This window comes from Uloborus diversus, chromosome 6 (genome assembly GCF_026930045.1).
Source record: "Uloborus diversus isolate 005 chromosome 6, Udiv.v.3.1, whole genome shotgun sequence".
NCBI classification, from domain to species: Eukaryota; Metazoa; Arthropoda; class Arachnida; order Araneae; family Uloboridae; genus Uloborus; species Uloborus diversus.
In genome coordinates, this window is record NC_072736.1 from 167093319 (window position 1) to 167121135 (window position 27817).

Consider the following 27817-nt stretch of genomic DNA (forward strand, 5'->3'; position numbering starts at 1 on the left):
TATACTTTTGATAACTTCTCTTTGCATCCAAGGTGGGAATTAAATTTTTCTCATTTTTGATACTTACTATGCTTTGTTGTCTCTGTTGTCAATTGTCACCTGCTGCAGGTGGTAAATGGTAGTTGGCGAGTGAAGCAAGCAGGGAGCCGAGACTCCTAGTGAGATTTATAAAAGCATTCATATTATGGATTTTAAGATTAATGTGAGGAGAAATCAATCTGTTTGGCACACAAGGCAGATGAACGTTTGGCGTTACAGTTTAGCAAATTCATTAGTTTACTAAAATGTTTTCTTCATCATACAATTTGCTTACTATTGATGAGTTGGCATAATAACTAATCATCCCTGATCATGTGTAATTAGTAATTTATTGCAATAAAAATTACATCAACTACTGCAGTTGCTTGAAGAGACTTCAAATGTAACTGTAACTCCCATCCTACTTGTTCTTGTGCTAAGTGTTTTGAGTTGCTTAATTGAATTGCATGCTGAATAATCTAATTTTGATTGTTTTCTTTGAATGCAGTTTAGGTTATCATGCGTGGGAAATTGCCCGAAGTTGCTCAACTTTACCTTATTTTTCACATTCACTTGAATTGCTTCTACATGAAATTCTGGAAGAAGAAGCTACTTCCTCTGATCCCATTCCAGGTTGTTCTTCCATCAATTTATTGCTTTTAGTTTTTAAAATGAGAAAGAAAGGTATTGACATTAGTAGCATGAATTTCAAAAGTTTTGTGCATGCATTTGTTAGTACTAAATATAACATTTGCTTTATTTATTCATTTTAATTTATTTAATCATTTATTTATTTATTTTTAGTTTTTTTTTTCCTTTCTTTTTTTTTTGCTATTTTTTGTATTAATTAATTAACTTGCCCACTAAACAAAAAGGTTTCAGTATCGATGTCATCTGTATATAATTTAAAATTGAGGTAGTGAAAAGCAAAGGGATGTACGTGCAAAAATTAAAAATTTGGAGATACCAGTACAAATGGTAAGAGAACCTTCTCGTCTGTTTTAGGGCAAGACATGGTACTTAGCTGTGGTGGGTACTGCTATACAGCATGATTTAGGGGGAAAACATTTCAAGAGAGCCTACCTAGAATCTGAACTTTTAGACATGTTTTACTCGAAACTTCAAAAAGTCTACTCACGGTCCTTTGCCTCTTGCTGCCTCAATTGATGTTAAGTGACGTGTAACATCAAAACTGAAATTTTCTAAAGACTCATTTTAACACTAGAATTACGGCAATCTTTTTATACCTAGAAATACGTTGGGGGTCATTTTGACCCCTGAAAAGAAATCTGCATAGTTTCCTACGTAATGTTAAATATTTTTAAAAATTAGTTTAAAATAATCATATTTATAATAAATGCAGTTTATTTACAGAATACAGAGATTTTCAGGATACATGAAAAAATATTTCAAAAGTATAAAATGCTCTTCAAAAAACCAGCGCTGTTTCAGTTGCATTTCAGAAGCTAGCGGCTAATGGTTCTTTTTATGTACAAAAACATTATAAATGCTTCAGGCTCTTAAAATGATATGTTCTAAGAGACATTTTTGAGTTTCTGCTCTGTTTTAGCATCAGTAAATGTATTTTCAGTTCTTTTTTTCTCAAAAGGTTCAAAATGACACCTACCCGTAATTTTAGTTGTCACCCTTTAGTTTGGGTTTAAAAGAATTACAATTTTCTTGAAAACTTTTTATTATACCCAGCACAATTATTTAGGAAAAGTCAAGGAAGGATTAAGCTTTTTACGAAAATACAGATGAGTAATTAGCAACCCCTCCCGTAATTCTAGTGTTAATAGACTAATGCAGCCTTTTGATAAACATAAAATAACCAATAATTTTAACAAAAAAGAGTTCATGCTTCAAGTTTTAAGCTTAAAGAAAAATCAATGTACTAACTGATAATCAACTGACTTACCTGGAAGTAGGTGTATCTTTTTTTCAAATGCTACAAGCAACATTAAGACTATTCACTGTTTCGAACACAGAGTTTCATGTACATAGGCAGCTTGTACAAAGGGGCAAGGGGCAAACCTTTGAGAGTGAGGGCGACTGCCCTCACTTTCAAGGCAAAAGAACAAATTATTGGCAATAAATTTATATTCTAAGAACAAATTATTGACCGATTAAAAAATGCTAGTAATTGATGAATTAACATTTTTAAACAAAGAAGAATTGAATTAATATGTGTGTGTTTTATTTTTTTCTCATGTTATTATTTTCATTAAAATTAAAAATAGAACTTTAAATTGGAAGGGGGGAGTTTATCGTGGCCATCTGGCAGCAATTTCATTACTAATGACGTTAAAGTCCAATAATGTAGCCCAACTTTCCAAAAAAAAAAAAAAACTTTAAGGGCACCGCTCACCTTAACTACCCCTCCCTCCCCCCTCTAACCCCACACTTTTTTCTTGCACCAGTTGCCCATGTTCATGTAAATATATTTAATTCTCAGCAAGTGCCTTGTAATGCATTATTTTTTTTACTTGTTTTTTGTGCTCAATTATGTTTCAGTTTTGAAATTTTTTGGATATGTTTTTTCATTTTTTTGTGAAACATGATTCTATCCTTTCAGATGCTCTGCTTCCTCGAATAATTGATTTTATAGAAGAATTTCCAGTTTTTCTGCAAACAGTTGTTCAGTGCGCTAGAAAAACAGAATTAGCATTGTGGCACTACCTTTTTTCTGCTGTGGGAAATCCAAAAAATCTTTTTCAAGTAAGAGGTTGTTTTTTATTATTATTATTATTATTGCCTTCAAATTTCTAAAGAGGTCAGTTTAATGTAGTTCTTGTGAGTATAATTTGATTGTGACCACAAAGTTGTCTGATAGCTGCCAAAAAAGTAAATCATTTTCTTCTATTATTGGAGAGGAAAGTTACATTCACATTGTGAAGATAAATTGCCAATTTTTTAATGAGAAGAAAAAATGACTTGTCCATATGAAAAAAAAAGAGAAAAGATATGAAAGCAAATGATATGCATCATGACATAAATGGCTCAAAAGAAAGTGGCGGGGGTTGGGGATGTTACTCATAAAAACAATAAATTTAATTATGCCTTAAGTATCTCTACACATCTATAAAATTTCACCCAATTTGGTGATGGTCAAGCAGAGACGATTTGAAAAATCAGGTCAATTGACGTGAAATCACTCAATTCTAAAGCAGGGGTAGGAAATTTAATATACCTTTTCATATAGCTAGATGAAATCAATGCAAACATTAAAATTCCTAGAAGAACACTCTTAAAGGACCGACTATTCATATAATTAGTGTCTGACCACCAATGCAATGGAAAGGCAAACATCCGGTTTATAGGCGGAAATGTGTTTGTTTGTTCATTACAGATGGTGAGCTTTTGCCTATGAATTATTTTGACAGTTTTGAAAAATGACAATTTGTTCACAGCAATAATTTTTGAAATCTGAACTTTATTCTCACTATGAAAATTAATTGATTAATTTTTTACAACATAGTTTTGAGCTTACCATTTTGCTTTTGCATTTCCAGACGAAAAAAAAAAACATTTCATTTTATTTTCGTTGTTTCCATAGAAACTCTTTTTGTTTCCCTTCATTTTCAACTTAGAGAATGCAATAAATGAATAAGAACCCTATTGACATTATAAAACACATGCATCAAAATCCCATCGCTGTTTTCCCTTCTCCCCCTGCGAGATTCATTCAGATGGAATTGTCATAACTTGGCCGCTTGCCAGATACCATGTCTTTTGTGGGCAGACTGTAATGACAGAGCAATTCATAGGTGCATGAAAGTGCTTCAGTAGGTCTCACTCTATTTAATTGGCAGGTCAGCTGATTGGAGGGAATGCTGTAGTGGAATTTTAAATATCTTTTTTCTCCACAACTTTTTATCATCAGGTTGTTAAATTATTTTAATTGAGCTTTACAACAGATTTTTTTTTTTTTTTTTTTTTTTTGCCTTGTGAATCTCTTTTATGGTTTTTACTTGCAACTGTTATTCAGTTTACTGTTCTTGTTCTCTATTCAGGCATGTTTAAATCAAGGTTTACTGGAGACAGCTGCATCTTATTTAATCATACTTCAAAATCTTGAATTATCATCCGTGAGCCAACAATATGCGACTCTTCTTTTAGACTCCTCCTTAGAAGCAGGCAAATGGGAGGTATTACCACTTTCTTATGTGTTACAAAATTTTAATCTTGGATTATGTCTTGGATTGTATGTTTGAGTAACTCTCTTTTTTTTTTTTTAATTTTAGTTAGCAAATGAATTGGTTAGATTCCTGAAAGCAATAGGTAAAAGTCTCTTCCTTATTTCTTATATTTTACAATATCTGCTTTATTTTTGGTTGCAAAGTTTGAATACGTACAGTCGGACCTCCATATATCGAAGTAGCAAATTGCCGGAAAAAAATTCGATATATAGAAATTTCGATATATAGAAACAATCTGTTTTTATCACAAAAATCTCCTAAAACATTATAATTAAAGCTAATTTTCTTGTATGAAACCCAATTTCTAATTTATACGAGCATCGGATTAAACGAAAGTTAAAAATTAAAAAATTAACAGAAATTACATTTTTGCGCCTTCATACATCTTCATTCTTCGGCAATTCAACTTGATGCACAACATGAGGGGGATTTTCGTTTTGACAATGTAATCCAGAGAAGAGTAAAAAATCATTTTACCTAACTTGAATGATTTTTACTGAAGCTAAAAAAAAACTAGGAATGATAATCAACAGAGAAAAGGGATTACTTGAAACTGATTTTACAGTGCTACTGATTAAAACTAAGATTTGAAATACACTTGGGGTAGTTTAAGAACTCCAGAACGAAACAACGACCTAGCTACACACCCCTCAACCCCAGATTCCTTTTGAATTTCATAGCAATCTTTAGTAAACATAATTTTCTCCCCTAACCTTCATTTTTCATGAGACAAACAGTCTAAAGTGGGAAAAAAAAATCTACGAATGTCTCGAGAAAAATTTCGATACATAGAGATTTTTTTCGATATATAGAAACAAATTTTCTATGTAATGAACATGGAAATGTGCTGGGATTTCGATATATAGAAAATTTCGATATGTGGAAGTTCGATATACAGTCGAACCTCCATATATCGAACTTCCACATATCGAAATTTTCTATATATCGAAGTCCCAGCGAATTTCCATGTTTATTATATAGAAAAATTGTTTCTATATATCGAAAAGATTTCTATATATCGAAATTTTTTTCGAGACATTCGTAGATTTTTTTTTTCACTTTAGACTGTCTCATTTAAAATGAAGGTTAGGGGAGAAAATTATGTTCACTAAAGGTTGCTATGAAACTCACTAGGATTCTGGGCTTGCGGAGTGTATAGATTAGTCACTGTTCCGTTCTTAAATTCCCTAAAGTTTATTTGAAATCTTATTTATAACCAGTAATACAGTAAAATCAGTTTCAAGTTATCCCTATTGTCTGTTGATTATCATTCCTAGTCTTTTTAGCTTCAGTGAAATATCATTCAAAAAGTTAAGTAGATTGATTTTTTACTCTTTCTCAATTACATTGTTGAAACGAAAATCCCCTAATGTTGCGGATCAAGTTGAATTGCTGAAGAATGAAGATGTATAAAGACGCAAAAATGTTATTTCTGGTAAATTTAGTATTTTCACTAGCAGAGTTCCTGCTATTATGAGAAATCGGAAAACCGTAATCAAAGTACTGAAACTTACAGAAAACTCACTCAAAAATATGAAACTGTATTGCAATTGGTGAAAATTAGCTTTAATTTTGTTTTATGAGATTTTCATGATAAACAAAGGTTGTTTCTATATATCGAAATTTCTATATATCGAATTTTTTTCCGACAATTTGCTACTTCGATATATGGAGGTCCGACTGTATGGAGGTCCGACTGTATATGTTTTTTTCCGTTTAGACCCTAGTGATAACGAATCTCTTCCTCGCTCTTTCAATCCGCCGAACAAGTATGGTCTTCCTCACTCCACCCCTCCCGTCAGTCCGACCGAGGACGATCTGTCCTTTGTGCTCGGAACTGTCTCCTTGACCCGAAATCGTTCCCATAGCACAACTGCGTCTCAGAAGTTGCCTGCTTCTATACAGGACAAGTCGCCTCGTTTTCAGCATCAAGAGATCGCCAGGACTATCAGTGAGCCTAACAACATTCCCCGAAAGAGGTATGTACATTTTTTGCTTATGAATTCATTTAATTTTTTTTGTTTTTGTTTTTTTGTTGTATTTTTTGAGTGAAAATGTTTATTTCAAAGATATGGTTTCATATCATAGTATATAATATATATATATATAAAATTAAGCAAACAGAATTACAAATATTAAACAAATTATAAATAACAAATAATGATAAAAAGGAAAAATGCAAACAGCTATTAAGTAGACCATAATTAATGAATCCTCCATGGCTGATGAGCTCTGGATTCACTCTTTTTCTATTCCTACTTAATAGCTGTTTGCATTTTTCCTTTTTATCATCATTTGGCATTTATAATTTGTTTAATATTTGTAATTCTGTTTGCTTAATTTTATATTTACTTGGCTTTTTAGTTTTGCTGCGTTGCGCATCTATGGGCTCTTGGTGTGGTCTTTTCAATATTTTTCACTTTTATTATTATATATATATATATATATATATATATGTAGTAGTTTTTAATTTCAATCCAACTCTTATGCATAACATTGCATTAAAGCAATCTTTTACACTTGTTTGGTTGCTGTCATCATTGTAGTTAGATACTTGTAGACATATATTAGAGCTCAAAACTTGCTGTCACCAATCTCCAAATGTGACCAAATTTCCACATTTTGACAACCATTATTATTTTTATGAAGTTGCCAATAAGGCCATGGGGGCCCATATGCAAAATTTTTAAGGGGGGGGGGTGGCTCAGATATTTTCTTCATGGTTTAGCAGGATATTTTCCCCATGGAAACCAATTTCAGTACATATTTAGAGTTATTAAAATTTGACATTTTCAATTGCCCTCCCCCCATTCGGGTGCCGATGAATGTGGCTACCATTTGCTGATACTAAAACTTTTTCCCAATTTATAATTTTGACACATGAGGCAGTCAGAAGCAAAGGTGGTGTAAGTGACAAAATTAAAAATTTGGAGACAACCAGTACAAATAGTAGATGAACCCCTCCTCTGTTTTGGGGAAAGAGATAATACTACTGTCCCTGGTAGGTGCTGTTGTGCAGCATGATTAGAAAAAAAATTCAATGAAAGCCCACCTAGGACCAGAACTTTAAATGTGTTTTACTCAAAACTTGAAAATGTCCACTGACATCCCTTTGCCTCTCACTACCTCACATGACCTTTTCCCAAATTATCTCATCCACTACACATTCGCCTATGGAATTGCCAGGGATGAAGAAGGGGTGAGGTAGTATTCTCTTGTCCTTAAAAAATTTCGGCTATCAGATAGAGGGGCGTACTTGCCAACGTTTAATTTGCGCTGTCCCAAATTTTTATGCGTTTTGAGATCCGATTGCATCTGCCTCTGTTTACCTCTCCTGTTTCAGTTTGCTGTGTGATTCTACTCCTTCCTTTAATATTGCAATTTTTACACCCTCTCGGGAATTTCAACTCATTTGCATCCGAGGTGAATAAGGCTAGGTTAGTCAATTTTTCTAAAAATTGATTTAAGACGTTTCGGATGGCAATAGAATATTGAAATTAGGAAATTTAGGTAGTATAATTATGTAAAAGTCGGAAAATGTTGCGAGTTATTTAAATTCAGGATTTTTTTTTATTATTTTGAAACTTTCTTAAAATTTTGGTGATCCAGGTAATGTAAATGTTAAATTTATTGGCTAATGCACCCTTTCGGTTCATAATTTTGCATCGTTTTCAATTTTGTGCATTTTTAGTTAGATTTGACCAATTTTTTTTTTTTAATCGGATGAGATAATGGTGTGCACGGAAAAGTTTAACTGATACTCAGTTTCAAAATGTGGCAAATATGGAAGAAGAGGAAGGAAAAGAGGTGTTGCTTACAATTCCCAAGGTTTTCACCTCACATTAGTTTGAATTTTTGCAATATTGACACTCTATGTACAATGTTTGGCTACCATTTTTTTGAATTTGACTGTCATTTTGTGGGGTTTAGTAGCCATTGGCTATCAATTAATAATTGGAGTTTTGAGGCATAACTTCTATGTTGCAGCATATATATATATAACTTTTCTTATTGATTTTTTTTCATTTTTTTTTTAGTTTCAATAAAAGCTTTTTGCATAAAAGTTTCAAAATGGTGCAATTTTGATTCCACGAATAGTTATACTGAAGTCGAAAATGTTATTATTTTTCAAGCGAATGAACAACCAGAACTGAAAGTACTACATAATTAAGTTATTTATATAAATTTTGAATCAATTTACACAATCAATATAATTTTGCATTTTTTGAATCACTAGTGATTACTTGAATTGTATGTAAAATGTAAAATTATGGAATTTTATGACTATCGACACTATTTTAAAAACTTATTGTATATATAAGAGGACTTTATCAATTGCTCCATTGTGAATTAAACTCCCTTCTTACTTTTATTTAATTTTCAGGAGAATATCTGATCATAAAGAGAAAGGAACAGCTGAGGAATTTTTCATTGATACTTTGCTGACTCGGCATGCGAGAAAATTGCTTGCAGCTGGAAAACTAAAAGATTTGGGATATTTCGCAGCTCACCTTGACTTTCATTTGATTACATTTTTGACTAAAGAGAGGTATCTATAGTTTTTTCCCTACCACTTTCATATTTCTGTGTATTTTTGTAAGAAAAATGCTATTTTCAGGGTTCGTACGGGTCATGGAAATCCTGGAAAGTCATGGGAAAAAAATAAGCAAATCTCAGACCTGGAAAAGTCATGGAAAATTGAAATTTTCACTGAAGGTCATGGAAATTTATTTCAAGTCATGGAAAAATGTCCTGGGCAAAGAGAAAGTAACAGTAACTAAAAGAGCATTATAAATCTTGAGTGATTTAACAATATAACACACAAAAGCTATTAAAAGTGGAGAATTGAACGATCCTAAAATCAAATCTGAATTTTGAAATCTCATTACATCCACTTCTGTCGCACTTGGCTTTTTTTGTGAGGTGATTTTACTGCTTGAGCATCACTCATTTTGAATTTACTATTATTTTCAACATTTCTGATGTTTTATATTCTGTAGTAGCGAACTTGCACGTTCCAGGTTTTGCCATGCCTACTCAAAAAACGCAATTCAATTGCATCAAAGTTCGTTTCCATCACTCTTGAAAACTTTATTGTTAAATTTCTCAGAGTTTATCTTAATTTGTTAAAGATTTTAGAGAATAAAGATCTTTAGTCAGGCAATAGAAGACAAAAAAAAAAATGGAATTCTAATACTCTTAACATTAGTGCTCATACACACGGCCTGCTAAACTAATCCATGCAGCCCACTGCTACGTTCAATGTCAGGAATCAAACATTATGTTCTGGAATTTCTGGACCTATTAATTTATATGCATTTGAAAATATGCAAATAAATAAACAAAGCAAGTAAATTTGAATCAGAAGATTTATTCACTACTGAATGGTTTTTTACATTAATATCTGGTTTTGAAACAAAGAACTAAATTATGTGGCTTTACTTTACAGAACCGAAATACTGTCAAGTTATGTGGATGATTAAATGCACTGTTGACATTAAAAGGCAACTTTTGAAGCAAATTTATTGAAACTTAATGCTGACTCATTCAACCTTTGTCCCATTCATTATCATTCTGCTTAGTTATAACAAACATACTAGACATTTAATCATCATCATATTCGATTCTCTGTATTTTTACTGTACTTAAATTTATATGATGAAGACAAATAAGAATAGTTTAGTTTTTTAAGTATACACTGATATTTTTTCCGCTATGAGTAAGTGCTTCAATGAGGCAGTGGCATTCATGTAGAGGTTTTGCTAATGCTCATTTCCAGAAATTGGCAAGTTTTATATTAAACTAGCCTGCGTGCCCGGCGTTGCACGGGCTACTTGAAAAATGAAAGAGATGTCCAATTGATGTTTTTGTATTATTCTGACATCAGTTTCTAAAGCGCTAAGGAGTAAATAAATGCACTTAATGCAAGGTTTGCAAAACACCAGTAGAGCATATTTTTGTCAAAATTCTCTTTAACGTTAATCATAGTTATCATTGATACAATTTATGAGTATTTTCAACTAGCACAAAAGATGAAAATATATGCATTATCAACTATAATCTGTGCTCACGTTAAAATGAATTACATCTGATAGACTATATCTGAACTATTTATGTACAAATACAATCAGCTTTTTGCATAAAATGACACACACTTTTTGGTTGATTACGTGAAACTAAAGCACCAAGACTAAATAAATACCAATAAGCATTAGTTTAATACCAAGTCATCAGATTCCAAGCTAGCTTTAGTTAAAATCCTTAAAAACAATTTTTTTTGTTCAACTCTGTTTCACTTAAAGAAATCCAAACAATCTTAATTTAACGTGTTCTTTTAACGATACAAACTGTATTTCAAAAATAGAAACAGGAAGGAAAAAGAAAGTTATTGCAATTCGAAAACTTACCCATGTGACGGGAAAAAGTCCAACAAAATAAACATAATTAGTCGCACATCCTAAATGTATCAAAATATGAGACCGGTGAATGATAAACTTAAACTACAATCAATAAACATAGCTAAAGAAACAACTTTCATATGCTGAAAAGAGTTAAGAACGTTGAATGTGAAAAAATAAGAAAGGACAGACGGTAAATGTCCGAATAGAGCAACCAATTTTAAACTAATTTTAAACTAATTTAAAATGAAATTCTGGATGGAAACGTTGTTTTAAGATTTGGACAGCAGCCAAAAAAATCTCTTTTAAAACAATTATTAGAATTTTATTTGCTCATACGCAAAATGGCAACAGGAAAGAAATAAAAATTCCTGAATAACGTTATGTTAATTAACGTTTTAATTAATATCTCCGCTAATTAAAGTCGTACAGTTACGAGATTGGTTCTATTGTTTTCTTTGGAAAATTTCGAATTGATCGTTATCTCGTTCGACTCTAGATTCGCAGCGGTTCTCGAGGAGATCGATCTTCAGACAGACAGACAGACGGACGCGAACAGATTTTAATAATATAGTGGATAGTGCTATTCTCTTCGTATAACAAGGTCATGAAAATTTTTATTGAAGTCATGAAAAAGGCATGGAATTTTTTAATCGAAATAGAGTATGAACCCTGTATTTTTACATTTTATCAACACTAATAACCTCATGCAATATTCCAGACAGACCGGTTATGTTAACCGATCTGTCTGATTTAATGCATACAGTTCTACCTTGAGCTTGGCTTTGGGGCGGCAATTTATTGCCTAAGTCAAGCTTTACCTTCAATTCACAAGTCGAGCAGCACCATGATGCGGACACTTGCTGGTGAGATTAATTCACTTTATCTACCCGTTCATTGGCACTCTCAGCTGCAATGAGATGACATCTGCCTACAGCATGGTTATTCACTATTCCCGACTGAGGAGTTCTAATAAGAACGAAACTGTAGTCTCAGGATGTGATAACTAGCCTGTCTGATATATTGTATGTAAGATAAATAAATACCTTTGTGCTGAACAATAAATCTGCGAATTTGTGCTTTTCTGACGTTTTTTCTTACTTTATATTGTATGTAGTTCTGCCTTAGCCCTGGCTTTTGGGGCTGTAACTTACTGCTTAATACTAATAACCTCATTAAGTAAAAACAACTGCATGTAATTTCTTCCTTTTGTTTCAATAAATTGTTAAAAAAGCTGTCATCAAAAAGTTTTATGTTTTTTTGTTCTATAAGTTCACCTTTTGATTGAAAAAGAATTTCCTTGTACATGTCATAATGTTGACATAGTCATTAAAAAGTTGTGTAAACTGAGCTTTTGTCTCTTCAGATATCCGTTTTGAAAAAAAATATTCCTGTATTTTTTTCTACTTACTGAAATGCTTATTTTCGTATTCGTTTAGTGTCTGTTAAATAACTACTGTAACAGTCCATGTGAGAATCATTGCCATATTACATTTATTTGTATTTTCATCAAAAAAATCAGTTTTTACAATTTTAGAACAAGCTTTAATGTTCTATGTGTTGTGCTTTAATATTGAGTTAGTAAAATAAGATGGAATTGAACTTCTTGCCCTCTCACTCCTATTACACTGTAGTGGAGGCAAACCTAACCTGGCTTCATTGTGAAGGCTATACAGAACCTAATCACAGCATTGCGGCACTGCCAGGTTAGGTTTGCCCCAACTATAGATTATTGACCAATCCTAACAGGAGTTTTTAAATATAATGTTTCCTAAGAATAAAATTATAAAATAGGAATTTTATGTAACAGTTCCAATGTCACAGTGCTAAAGGCTAAAGCTTTTATATGAATTCCAAGATGTTTTCTGGTTATTTTGCCATTATAATGAAAAAAATTAGTTGAGAGAAATACATATGAAATTTCATGAGAAATATATGTTAAATTGTTACACGCAATAAAGCTTCTCAAATGAAATTGCTCTCAATACAAAGTCATATGTTTGCATTTACATTGTGCATTAAAAGCAAAATTAATTATATATTGTGGAAAAAAAATTGTTGTCAAAATTATTAACTGTAAATTATTTGGAATATTTTCAAAAATTTAATAAAAATAAAATTTGCATCTATATAAGTACAATGGAGTTTATAGTTGAGTGAAGATAAATTAATTTTTTTTTCCTCAGTTTTTTTTTAGACTAAACATAAAAGTAAAATTACCATTTATTTATCTTTTTTTTTTTCTCTTTTTCTTCTCAAACTTGAGTACCTAAATTCTCTTATATTGTTTGCAGCTTTAATGGTTTTTATTGAATATTATAAGAGTATCATATGTATTATAATATTATTTAAATTACAAAATGTTATATTAATAACTCATGCTTTTCATCCAATCACTTTTAATGAGATTAATGAACAATTTTGTAAAACAGCGATTCCCAACCTTTTTTCCCCTTGCAACCCCTTCCAAAAGGCGAAAGAAGTTGCCGAACCCCTTATGCAGTAACAACAAGAAAAAAAAGTTACACATACAATAAAATTCTAAAGCAGTGTTTTAGTTTAATGTTGCTCAATAATTCTTAACAAAAACAAAACCATAGTACCAAAATATGTACAAACACTTTCTAAAAACAAATGATTACTAGTAAATGAATGCAAAACAAATTAAACAAATAACAAACCCAGTGATTATTATTTGTTGAGCTTCAGTCAACTTCTTATTAAAAAAATTTAAAAAAAACTCTAAATCGGATAGTTGTGGAACAAAGAAGCTCAAAGTTGGACTCAAATATCTGACAGTTTCAGTCTTAAATTAGGTTCTCAACGTTTAATTTTCTCCTGTATTTATCTGTGTGTGCTGTAAATCCTTTTTCACATTGAATAAAGGGGATATAAAGTTTTAAAAGTATTTTTCTAACACAACAGTACATTTATTTGTAACACTAAACAGAAGTCAATTAAAGAATAATTTATAAAAGCACCTTTTAGAAAACTCTCTTAGACTAACTATGTAATATTTTTTCTTTCTACAAAATTAAAACAGCATTTAAAATTATATATTTTGGAAAAGGACTATACTTCTGGCTATTTGGTAGGAATGCACTTTATACATTAATCGTTTAAGTGCTGAAGCATTTTCTTGCTCTTATAAAATGCGTAGTTATTTTTTATTTCATTTAATTTTTGAAAAATAACAGAAACTCCTTTTATCAACTCTAATTATTATGTACATAAAAAGGAATCTTTATCAACAAAATATTTTTAATCCCACTTGTTGTAAGAAACTTTCTGAACAAATTTCATGAGTACCTTTTTTTACAAACAGCGTAAATCAAGTTGCATAGTTTAATTCCGTTGGTTTTTTTTAGAGACGTACCGAGTAGAACTTTGGCCGAGTACCGAGTACTCGGTTTTTCACTACTCGGCCGAGTTACCAAGTACCAATTATGTTTTAAGAAGAACCACCGACACACATGTGATGAATTTTGAACTTACTGGAATAGTAGTATAGACCTCCTTGTCCATATAATAGTTTTTAAAACTAAAGTCCTGCTGAAATTTAACTACGCATTATATAAACAATTTTGTTTGTCAAAAATTTTACAAAAAAATTATTTTTAAAATTATAAATAAATAAATAAATAAATAAATAAAAGGTATATGATTAATCAAGTTGGAATTAAAACAAATTATGTATACCAATCAATTATAGTTCTAGTTCGCCAAACATAAATTTTTAAAAGCAGATAAAACAAATGTGCAGGAACACTATAGGAATATAAAAATTCCATATTTTCTATACTTACCTTTTTTGCATAATTTTTAATAAATAAGTTTTATTAACTTTGGGGACATTAAAATAAAGAGATTTATTCCATTGAAGCATTACAAACTTCAGTATTCTCAAAATTTAAATTTGACTTATAAATTTTAACTGTAAATGATTGCAGAATATAATGCTTGCTCTTTTTTTTATAAATTTTAGTATCTGTCTTGGACAATATTCAATTTTTTGCAACTACTCGGTATTGGCCGAGTACCGATTACTCGGCAAATTGGCCGAGCAGGCCGAGTCGTTACCGAGTACTCGGTAGGTCTCGTTACAGTGTACAGTGTACACTTCACACTATAACAAGCTTCACCCAGGAATTTTTTCATAAGTAAAAGTATTTTTACACGCCTCTTGTATTTTGGGGTTACTGATTATTCCTTCTCTTTCTCATCGATAAAAGCTAGAAGTAAATTGTGGTCTAGGTATTGCGAAAAGTATTGCAACAAGCGACTGCACTTCTGCGCATTTTCGGTTCTCCATAAGAGACGCACGATAGCTTAGCTCCTTGTCGCATTCAAATGGTAAAGCAAGTAACTGCGGAACCAGCTCCTGGTTTTGATAGGGGTCATCATAGAAGAAGAGGAAGTGAACGTGTAATTTTTGGGTTCAAAACGCAGTGTGAAGCAAATTTTTCTAAATATGAGTCTCCAAAAGACACCTTTCGGCTATATTTGATGACGTAATTGGGGGAGTTACGTCTCCCCTTTTGGATCCACGCCTAAAAGCAGGCGTTTGCATATGCTCCATGTAATGTTTCTGTGAAGTTAAATCAAATTTTCCGGTCAAAAGCTTCTGAGGAAACAAAAGCATTCATATATTTTCATCTTCAACGGAAGACATAGTATTCAAAGTTGAACTTTTCCGGTATCGCTTGAATTGCATTATGCTCAATAAAAGCAGTAAAAACTCATACCTTGGAAGAGACAAATGAATAAAAGATGAAAAAAAAAAAAAATACACTTGAACTTAAGAATTTATCTCATACAAATTTCTTAAATTTCTGCCATTGTAATATTTTTTTCGCAAACCACCCTCATAACCCGGTTGGGAAATGCTGTTTTAAAACAACTAGCCCATAATCTTTCAACAACAAAAAAAAATTTCATAAAAATGGCAAACATTTCTTAAACTTAAGTTCATATTTTTATTTTATCTTTTTTCTTCCTCTTTGTTTTATAGAAATAGGGCCGCTCATGTAGATGATTTCATACGAGCCCTGTTTTCGTTGCATCAAGATTTCCAGTGGCCATTCCCTGTATCATCTATTATTTTTGGTTCATTCATTCAAAGCAAAAGTGGAGGTAATTTTAGAAGCACTGTTTATGGCGTCTGTGTGGATTGTTTTTTTTTTTTTTTAATTCAATGTGATACCTATGTAATAAATACAGCTTATTGCGAGAAGTGTGCTCTATCGAGAGATTCAATATTCAGTGTTAATGTATGAAAAAAATCTATCTAAATGCAGTCTTACTTAAAACAACCAGCTCTTCGGAGATGCGCCCAAAAGTGCTTAAATATTTCTCCCCTTAAAATGCTTTATTTACTTGCCATCTTATTAATTTTTTTATTGGCTTGTATGTTGTCATTCTTAACTAGTCTACTAGTGTTTCCTTGTTTGCACTTGTGATCCAGGACAGTGATTCTCAATCTGTGGTCCGACCTGTGTATCAATTTAAATGTGGTCCACAAACAGCTGATGAAAATTAACCTGTACCATTTATATAGGGGTAATTAAATTTATCAAAGAAAAATTTTGGATTCATCTCCTTTTTTATTTGAATGTAATTTTTGTGAAAAAAATTATTTCTATTGTATGTGGTCCACTTAAGATTCGGAAGAGTACCAAGTGGTCCTCAGCAGGTAAAAGGTTGAGACCCACAGATCTAGGAAATATCAAGAGTTTTGGTAACCAATTATACTTTAGCTATGTATTAGCTTATTAAAAGAGGGGGAGGGGTGCAGGGGCGGATTTACAATCTATTCAGGGGGGTGGCGGTTGAAAACCGTAAAAAACTTTCCTCCCCTCAAACTTGTCACGTAGGGGCCAGGGAGTCTATTGCCCCCCCCCCCTTTAACCTTTATTTTAAATACTAATCACCCCCTATTGCCCTTCACGAAGTTATCGCCCCCTTGAAGTGTCAAATCTCCCCTTTGGGGGATATCACCCCCAGGGTTGGAAACCCTGTTCTAAGTCATAGCAATGTATTATCATACCAGTATAGTGTAGTGAAAGAAAAAGGTTGAAAGGCACATATAGAAATATAAAAATTATTAAAGTTTAAAAAAAAGGAGGGAGGTGTGAGCTTATGGGTAACGCTGCCCATCCCTCGACTACACTAGCTGTCTAAACTTAATTTAAAGCAAATTTGTGGAATGTACTTGATTGAAATTAGTGGCGATTGCTAGTAGTTCCTTCAATTCTAGATTATTGGTTTTAGAAAATGACGTCATGAAGGGGGCCCCACCGCCCCCCTAGTAAATCCGCCACTGGGGGGTGTGAGGGATTAACCAATACCTATCTGGAAGTGTATTTAATAAGGTTTCATTTTAATATTTTTTTTTTCTTAAATTTCTTTGGGGGAACCAAAATGTTATGAGCTGTCATTTAGAGAAGCTGCCACTGATTCAGATGTACGATTATGCAAGCCAGCAGTAAATTTTGGTGGCACCATATGTTCGTCATATGCAGACCACTTGTTAATTTTTGTTTGAAACATTTTAGTGTTTAGGCCTTTTTCTGTTGCTTAAATATACTGTTGGCCCCGCTTAATTGAATATCGCCGGTTCCTAGAAATATTATTCGACTGAGCGGGGTATTTGATTAAACGGGGAGATTTTATTTACCTTTCCAATTGAGAACATTTGTCTTAAAACATAAACCAATAGCTATATAAGAGAAATAATTAATGTTATTGCAAAAGAGTTTTTGAAATAAGCTAAATAAAAAACAAAGTTTAATAATTAGACAAGTACATATGAAAATTATAAAAAGTAACTTGCAACTTGAGGTATGAAATCTTTGTTTTGGCACCTTTTTTCGGTACGTTATTTTTTGAAAAATTCCTTAATATGGATTGCTTGCTCAAGGTCTTTTAGAAACCCTTTTTTTCCCTTCCTCGTTTACCGTGTCTTATATTTGAGTTATTAATTAATCATCCGCTAAAATGTATATTTATTTGTGTTATTTAACTTAATTATCTACTGCACATTTTTTTTTTTTTGTAATGACAAAGATGAAAGAAATTTGATAGAAGAGTGGAAACGTTTTGATGGAATATAAATATTGTTTTTTTTTGCTCGTTGTTGGCGATAAATATTACTTTATATTTTGACGTCAATAATTGTTCTTACTCAACTTTTTCTAATTGATTCAAAATTTTTCCCAGCAAAAATATTTGTGTAAGCTGAATAATATTATTCGATTATTACTTGGTAAAGCGGGGATCTGTAACATTCTGTCTGTGGGGAAATATTCAGTTCCGAGAGGTTTTATTCGTATAAGCGGGGTATTCGTTTATCCGTTACCCAATTAAGCGGGGCTGACAGTAATAGTTATTGTATTTTGTTTTTCATGTCTGTGGTACTGATGATAAAGAAAAATGTGTTAAATGTATAAGTTTAAACAATTTTATTTTTAAATTATTATTTCAATTTTTTCTAACTTGTTGGGTTTTTAAACTCAGCATAGAGAGATTTCAGCTGTCAAGTTTCATATTTGATCCCTAATTTTTTTCATTTTTGCATCCCGATTCCGCATGTGTTATAAGGCATTTAAAATATCTTCCATGGTTTGTATTAGTGCATACATTAGATATTGTAATAAAAGCAGACCTTATCTGTATGGGAGAGCACGCTAAATAGATCTTAAGTAAAAAAGTAAGAATCAAATTGTTATTAAAGTATGGAGCCTTTTGCTTCAACGGTGCACAATCGAATGTTTTTCTTAAAGCTTGTTTGCTCGTGTCTAACAAAAACTGATATACCCCTCAATGAAAACTGGTGCTAATTAGGTTTTGACACTAATTGCTTCAAAGGGCAACATGTCCTTTGAAAATTTTGTAAAAATAGAATTTTCATACCTACGGTGTCGACTAAAGTTTATAATGACCATTGCTAATTGTTTTTCTTTTTCTTGGCCAGTTATTTATCTTATGTATGAAAGATTTGCAACTCTGTACATTTTTATGAAGTTGATTTTGTATCTAGAGCTCTGCTAGTTGAAACATGAAAACAGGATTACATTTCAGCATGTATATTTGTTTTGTTTTTTTCTTACAGAACTTGTTGACACTTATATAGAGCCCAAAAATATGCTTAATGAGTGTCATTTCAAGCAGCTGAGTACAAGCACCAAACCATATGAAGTCAATGCTAATGATATGCCGGATAATGGCTACGCTAGCCAACAATCTGAAAAAGTAGAACCAAAGAATGTGTCAAACATGCATTCCAGTTCAAGCTTAGAAAACGTTCCAGAGCATACAGTCGAAGCTCACTTAGCACCTAAACAAAGTGGCAAGTGTTTCAGAATTCTATTATTATTATTTTAGTTTTTTAAAAAATGTATGTGTAAATGTCATATACAGTCGACTCCCGCTACAACGCGACTCGACTTACGCGAAATGGCTATAACGCGAGTTTTTCACGAGTAACGAATTTTAGGGCTAAAGTGAATTCCTCGTCCGCAAAACGAATTTTTTTGGAAGGAAGTATCGGTTTCGTTATTGGGTTATAAATATTAATTTCCTGAATATATTTTATCCCTATAGTGTCTCTGATAGCCGAAGTTCCCTTCACCATACTAGTTCACGCGTCGCTTTGTTAGTGCATCAAGTAACCACTCGGCGTTTTTCATTCTTTTTTCTTTCCAAATATTAAAGTTGATGAAATAAAATGGCACCTTAGTGCAATGTTTCATCTAAAGTTTGTAAAGATGGGAAGAAAAAGGAAGGCTTTTGCAAAAAAAAAAAGATTAAGATATTCGATATGCTTGAACAATAAAATGTACGTCGACGGTAGCACGACAATAAGTATAAGTGATGTACGTACCATGTAGTTACATTTTATGTCTTTCCTTGTTATTGATCATTTATTTTGTGCATCTTAACAGTTTTTTATGTTGAATGAAGCAGCTTTTTTATTTTTTAAGTACAGTAAAAATACAGTTCTTAATTATAAGAAACTTTAATGTATAGTTAAGGAATGCTTTAAAGCAGTTTGAGGGGTGTTTATAAGTGTCTAAAAAAATTTGGTATGCTTCAAAAAAATTTGTATACATTTCCTTTTCTACAACGCGAAATTTCGACTTACGCTAGGAGTCTTGGAACGCATCCCTCGCATAAGCCGGGACTCGACTGTACAAGCATCCCTTGTATAACACTGTACAAGGAACTAAATTTGCGATTATTATAGCATGGATTCGATATTACACAGTGTAAAAGTTGAAGTCAGTGTAACACGATTTTGATATAACTCTATTTTAAGAAATTGAATATCATTTCACTGTTAAAAAAAACCTTGAAAATAATGCTAAGCTAAATTTGGTAAACGATAAATTAAAAAATATATATATGGCAATAGAATAGTTCTATTTATTTTAGTTTTTCATTGTTGTTGCTTAGACAAAATTTTTCACTACAGAAATTCTCTGATTTCCTTTTTGATAGTATGCATTCTGTTCTTTCTTTAAAAAAGTTGATTAATTTTATATATATATTTATATATTTTTTCTTTTTTAATTTTTATTGTTTTTACTTCCTTTTACAAAAAAGGAAGTATTGTATTTGCGAAAAAAATTTGACTCTAAAATCAGCCTTAATTTCCATTTTTCTCGCTCCCGAATGAATGTTGAGTTTTTTTTTCGACCCGACCACACATGGATATATGCCTAGGAACCTACAGACACCCGAAATATCCATTTTGACGACCCCCGAGTTAATTACAACGAATTTTCTCGTGACGTATGTATCTCGCATAACTCAAAAACGGTATGTCCTAGAAAATTGAAATTTAGTACGTAGACTCCTAGTGGGGCCTAGTTATGCACCTTCCCTTTTGGTTGCATTCGGATGTTCTTAAGGGGGTCTTTGGCCCCTTTTTGGGGGAAAATTATCGTTAATTTCGATGTAAACTCAAGTGGTGTTATAATTTGTCGGACACTTGGCGATATATCGCCAGTCTTTTGGTCGCCAAGGACAAATTTGGCGATTTTTTTTTTTTAAATTTGGTTTCAGTTTGGTCACTGTTGGTAATATTTAGAGAGTAAACAATTGAATCATATTAAAATTGGCAGTAATGGGGAAATGACATTAAATTGGAGTAAAAGGAAGTCATGTGATGCACATATCGACTCGTTTCGTTTTATGAAGGTAAATAGAGTGCTTTGTAGGTTTTACTTTAACAAAATTTCAGCTATGATCAAATTTTGCTCCTTAAGACTTGACTTCGATACAGAACAGTACACATTGCCTTGATTTACATCATTTAAAAGTTTGGTACACGCGGTTTCAATCTGACACAAAACACGATTTTGATCCAACATGATACAAATTGCCCCGATTTATGTTCTGTAGATAGATAAAAATAATTTAAATAAATAAATGCAGTAGGCGCCGCTTAATGTGATCACGGTTAATGTTATCATTCGCCCAATGTTATCAGAATCACAAAGTCCCGTAACACTTGTATGTTAACACACGTTAAGAGAGTCGGATATTGTAATCAGCGTCTTCGTTTATTGTTATCACTTTTTCATAAACTTTCAATCTTTTCCCCGTTTTTGTTCCTCAGTTAACAGAAATACATAGGCAAACCCTGACGAGACTAACTTTCTGTGTAGCATTTTGTGGTTTTCAATAGCAGTTCAAAATTTTTCTAGGAATGAAGCTACAGAAAGTTCGCCCCCCAGTGACCACAGACTCCCCCTAAGAAAACTTTCTTTTGCACCTAAAAAAAATTCAGTCGCTGGACATGGCATTGATGTAGGACCTCCATTGGTGCCATTGCTTTGTAAACTATTAAAGAACTGTGTCGAGATTGAAAACAAAGCGAAGTTAAATTAAAATTTAAACAACAAGCAAAACCATGTTGGAAAAGATAGAAAAGCTGAATGTGCTCTGAAACTGGTTTACGAATGTCAGGGAAAACGGTCATATTTTACTTCACTTATTGCTATGTGATTAAAAAATGCATAATTTAGCTTTAATTTTTTATTATTCAGATATTTCCATTCTGTTAATTTAATAATTTAGAATTTGAAAGTGCGTTCAGTTGAGTCACTGTGATTTTAATTTGAGGTTGCCAAAATAAATGCACTTTAATTGGTAAAAAATCATTATCTTGTGTCTCCTGGATTCTTTTCGGTTATAGTTATCAGTCGGTTATTGTTATCAAATTGTATTTGTCCCAAAGTGATCACATTAAGCGGAGCCTACTGTAAAAGTTTTGTATTATACGGTTTCGATATAGTACAATAGAAATTAACCATGTTATCTGAGAGACACTTGTGAATACATTACTTTCCTATTGCCAGAAATGGCAAAATAGAATATTGATGACTGCTATGATTTAGTTTAAAGTATTAAAACAGTATTAGTTACAGGGAAGGCATTTATTAGCATTGATTGTGTGGACATTTTCTTCAGTTTTTGATTATTTGTATGATGTATATGTTACCGTTAAAGTATGAAATCCGCTATTTTATAGAATACCTAGTTATTTCATGGAATAACTGATCGTGTCCGTTAAAGTGTAAAACTCTCTTGTATTTCATCGTTTAACTAGTTATTTCATAGAATAACGATCTGCAGCCCGTTAAAGTGTAAAAAAATCTATATCATATATCTTGCACGACAAATACATTTACCTTCCACCCCTACTGCATTTATGAAATATTCCAGGCCATAGGAAGAGAACTTGTTTAGCGTGTTGGCGCAATGTTTTTGTTTTAGAAATAATGTTCTTTGTAATTCCAAGTGTCATTTTAGTAATCCTTGTTGTAACAAATGATTTTATGGTACGTTTCCATAAATACCATTTATACGCTGCATAAATTAGATAAATTGCTTCTTTTACATTTTGATTGTCCATCAGTAGTTTATTTATAGAATGCCTAGTTATTTCATTCTAGATAAATTGTTTATTTTACGCTTTAACTGTCTTTCATTAGTTAATTTATAGAATACCTACTTATTTCATAGAATAACTAGTTAAAGTGTCAAATTAGTAACATATTACACACTGTAACATACACGATCAGTTATTTCATGGAATAACTAGGTATTCTATAAAATAACTGCATTACATACTTTAACGGTAACATATATAAAATGTGTGCATTTGATTATTGGCGCCATTATATTGATTGATAATTTGTATTACAAATTCATTACATTTATAGAAAAAAAGAATATGTATTAAGGACTCTACAAAGAAATGTTAATCAATCATACTGAGCATTGAAACACTATTATAACCAGGGTTGCCAGGCAAAAATTTAGGAAAATTGCCAAATGTCTTCGTAAACTGAGTCAAAAATGGCCAACCTGCAGAAACACAACTCTCCCATCTAGATACATTAGAAATCTTTAATTGCAAACATGCTAAAACACTTAAAAGACGCTTTCTGTGTGAGATTTATTGAATCTAAATTTAAGTGTTTCAATATTTTTCTATTGTTCAAATAATTGCTTCAGTATTCTTTTTAAACCTTCTGTGTAATAAATTTTACATAAGTATTAATCATGTTATGTATGATGCATATTAAGACAAATAAAGATTGGTTTGGCAATTGCTTTTGAATTTTTTCTAGCCAAGTGTGATCAAAAATAGCCAAAATAGCTAATGTTAGCCAAACCTGTCAACCTTGATTATAACTTTCTGTGGCCTGCTGCTTGCATTTCTATATTTACAGTGGAATACGTTTAACACGAAACTGAGGAGACCGAAATATTTTTTCGTGTTAAAAGAATTTCGGGTTAAAATATTTCTTATAAAAAAAAAACAATACTTACGAATATTTTCAATGCCATCAAATTTTATTTCGAATTCCATTCAGACAACTAGTAGGTGACATCCATTGGAATAAAATGCAAGTAAAAAATTATTGTGTTTTAGGGAGCATGTTAGTTACCTTTTTTTTAATTGTCTTTTTTCAGCGCCATATTCTCCACAGATTGCTCGAGAGCAACCATTGCTTTAGTCATCTCTCCATTTGAACGCACATCTAAATTCTGTGACCTAGCTTGCTTGAACCAAATCTGCAAAGCTTTTTCTAGATCGTCGTGTTTTGCAGTTCTCTCCGGCTCAAACATTGACGAAATTTGATCCCTGTTATTTATTATTGTTGATAGATTAGAATTGGCTATGCCAAACTCTTTGCAAATTTCTGTTTTAGTCCTGCGTTCTTCATCCACTGCATTAATCAAGTCCATCTTCATTTTTAAAGATATTGCCATTTGCTTCCGTTTTTCAGTCATTGTGCCCGCAAAACAGGAAAAAAAGAGTTCAAACAAGAACCATAGAGTTTAGATCTTTGCCAAAATTAATGCGAAATTCAACACTTTCAACAACCAACCTAACGAACGAACAGTATTAAATGCGTGTTAAAATGCTTGGGAATTTCTAATCCCCGAACTCTTGACATTTCTTTCTCTGTAGAAGATAAGGATTCTATTCATTAGAGAGGGAGTGGAAGATCCCTGTTGAATGGAGACAAAGGCATGGCCAAGAAAGGGGCTGTGTATGAAGAGGAACCGGTTCCCGGAAGTTCTATCAAACTGCCATGAAAAAACTCTTCAGTGACTTGTAGCAAACTAGCCACTGAAGATCGAAAATAAAAAAAAATATTTCGTGTTAAGCGAATTTTGTTTCGTGTTAAAAGAAAAATAATGTATTAAATTGTTATGTAAACTGTCTGGACTGCGATATCATTTCGTGTTACCCGATTTTTCATGTTAAATGTTTTTGTGTTAAAAGTATTTCACTGTATTTATTTTCCCCCCCTCCAGAAGGCAGCCTTTTGACTCTTGATGTATCAGAAAGTAGTTCATTATGGACAGAAGAAAGCTTAACACCTCTTGATGAAGAAAATTTATCAAATTTACCCGTTTCTACGGAGTTGGAAGCCATGTCTGAAGAGCTTGCTTCGAAGGGACCACTACAAACAGAAGTTCAATTAAGGTATATTCTTATTAAATAAGAGATAGTTTTATATTCTATCTCTAATTCTTTACGGGCATTTTCTTTAAAAAAAAAAAGTAAATAAAAAAATTAAGTATATAAATGAATGTGTAAAAATGTTCATAACATGGAAGTCAGATAAGTTTATTGTGTTTGTATTTTAATGATTTATAGTTTATTTCATAATTAGTTGCTTGTTTTAATGGATAGAAAAATACGTTAAGACAAGGAACAAGTTTGTAGTATTAGATGAAATGTATGCTCTTAACAACGTTCAATGTGTCGGTAGTGGAAAAAAATGCGATGTTAAAAGAAGTAAGTATCACAATGCCCTTTTTCGATCTTATCATAAAGTTAAATATGCAGACCTGGATTTATAAATTTTGGGCCCCCCTTACAATAAAATCTGTAGAGCCCCTACCCAGAGGCCAGCAGTGTATATTTGCAATGTTAACAAGTCTTAGTGCTTGTTTTTTTTTTTTTTTTTTTTTTTTTTTTTTTTTTCAAATTCTCAGGCCATTGGGTCTTTTAAGAATGTACCGCCCCCCCCCTCCCATGCTGCCAGTATGCAGATTCAGGCCTGTACATGTGTTCACACCTTGTGCAATTCTTTTTGTGGAATTAACTGACACAGTGAAATCCTGTTACAATGAATACCAATACAATGAAATATCCATTTCAACAAAATAAATATTCTGCCTAAATTATTTAATTACCTTTGCATTGATTGATTTCTATTACAATGAACAAAATCAGGGGTGTTCACTGGGGGGGGGGGATTATGGCCCAAGTTGCACCATCAAAACTTTCAGGGGGGATTTTTTAATTAAATTTATTTTTTGATTTATTTTAATCTAAATTATTTTTTAAATTTATTTATTGATTTATTTTTAATTTTAATAATTTATTTAATTTCATTTTATTTATTGATTTTATGCGTATTTGTCATTGGCATAGCACATAACTTTTTATTTTAAAATAATAATAATAATAATAATAAATAAATAAATAAATAAAAAATATTTGTGAAAAATAAATAAAATAAAACAGAGGCTTGAAAATAAAAAATATAAAAGTGCTTAAGGGTTGAGAAAATGGGGGAGGCCATTGAGCTTGGGGGTGGATGGGCACCCCTGAACAAAATGTGTGGTCCCTTGATTCTTTGTAGTAACAAAATTTCACTGTATTCATATTGGTAAATTAATACATAATTTAACGTAATGGTCATTATATGTAGTTTATGCTATAAAAAATATGAATATGAGCATAAATTTCATGGTAATGATTTTGTTTGATATAATTTCTAACGAATCTTTTCTCATTGGGATATTTTTAAACATTTATTCTGGTATTTATTTAAAAGAATTGTGCATATATTCACAGGTACCTATTGCAGCTATTTCTTGAAGCTGGATGCTTAGATTGGTCTCTGCTGATTGCTATTGTCCTTCGTGATGCAATGGCAGTAATACGAGTTGTAAATCTTGCCAAACAGCCTGATCAATCTTCTGAAAATCTGAAGCACCTAAAGGAAGGAATGGCATCTATAGAACAATGGGCTGAAAAAGAATGGTATGAAAGATATTTTCCATTAACTGAGCTAAAAGTTTCTTGTATGTTATGGTCTTAATGCTTAGCAAATAAGTTATTTCTAAGTGCTTTAATAAAAAAAACTGATGTATCCAAAAATGTGATAGGTCATTAAAAATAGCGATCCATCTAACTGATGTGTGCAACTGTAATAAATTTATTTTATACTCCCGCAAGAGGATGAATTTAAATAAAAATCACAAAAGAAAGTCTCAACTTTTTTTTTTTAATGTAAGTAACATTATAATAGTTCAGTTCTTTTTGGCAAACTGAAAAGGGGGGCCCTTGACCCTGGTGACCAGGGGTGTGCACAGAGGGGGGGGGGTATTATTGTTGGATGGTAAGTTATGATTGAAATTAAATCTTACCAAACAATATGATACATTTAGCAGAGTGTGAAATTCGAGTTCGTGAATCAATATGACTGAAGACAAAAAGTTTAGTAAACATCAATTAGTTTATTACGAGATAAAAAAATATAATATATGGCTTTAATAAAAGTAAATAAGAAAGTATAACATTATTGTAATTATCCCATTGACCTAGACAACTAAGTTAGTTTAATTCCTAATAAGCCCGACTTTCGTTCATGAAGGAACAAAGTCTTCAAAAGGATAACCAACTTTCTACTTCAATCAAACATAAAGACTAACAGCTGAAGCTTGCTGAACAAACAGCAGTTGGCTTGCCTGATCTAAGACAACGCGTCAAAGCTGTGCAAGAAGTGAGAGTGAGCTCAACTGATAACAGCCACCGCTTTTTTTTTTATATCCCCAATCTCATTAGCATATTATCACTCCGACAGTGGCGTAGCCATGGGGGGGATAGAGGGGTCAACCCCCCCCCCCCCATGAGCCCCAAAAAATCATTTTTCAGTCGAACCTGAAGATTCGTTTATAATGTCCTTTGTTGTTTAATTGATAAAGAATAATATATATATATATATATATATATATATATATATATATATATATACAGTAAAACCTCGCTACAACGCTATCCGATACAACGATAAATCCCTCTACAACGATAATATTTCGTGGTCCCGGTGAACTCGCATAGGAATTAATGTTATCCTCCTCTCAATATTGCGATATTCTCTACAGCAATAAACCCCTGTAAAGCAATGTTTTTTAAAGTTTTCAACCCCTCTTTATTACGATAATTTGGTTTTCAAGTACAGTAAAATCCTGAAAGTGTAAGAGAGCAAATAGTGGAGAAGAAGACGATGAGGAGGAAGAAAATGATGATGATGATAATACGAGTCCATCACAATCCTTATTGTCGACCCAGGAAGCACTTCAATCAGTCAAATCTCTTTGGACTCAATGTATACCTTGTTGGTTGACTTAACAGTCAAAAAAGCGGCCAAACAAACAAAAATATTGGATTTTTTTTCAATAAAAACGGATTTGAGGTATGTTTACGAGCTTATTTTCGGAATGTATTTCAATTGATAGTAATATTTAATCATAGTTAACACCTTGCCAATAAATGTATTACAAATATACTATACATAATAATTTGCACCTAGGTAATGCATATACTTATAACATTTAAATTAAAAAAAAAACCTATTGTATTATCAAACTATATAGGCC

General features: G+C 32.0%; 1 protein-coding gene across 1 annotated transcript in view; it reads left to right on the forward strand.

Moving 5' to 3' along the window:
• Positions 1–27817, forward strand: part of LOC129225059 (guanine nucleotide exchange factor subunit RIC1-like) — a 112133-nt gene that overhangs the window by 82898 nt on the left and 1418 nt on the right. The window contains 10 exon segments of the mRNA XM_054859605.1: positions 527–651; positions 2594–2736; positions 4032–4166; positions 4263–4299; positions 5938–6196; positions 8602–8766; positions 15627–15748; positions 18726–18962; positions 24455–24626; positions 26010–26198. Of these exon segments, the coding sequence (XP_054715580.1) occupies positions 527–651; positions 2594–2736; positions 4032–4166; positions 4263–4299; positions 5938–6196; positions 8602–8766; positions 15627–15748; positions 18726–18962; positions 24455–24626; positions 26010–26198 (1584 nt within the window).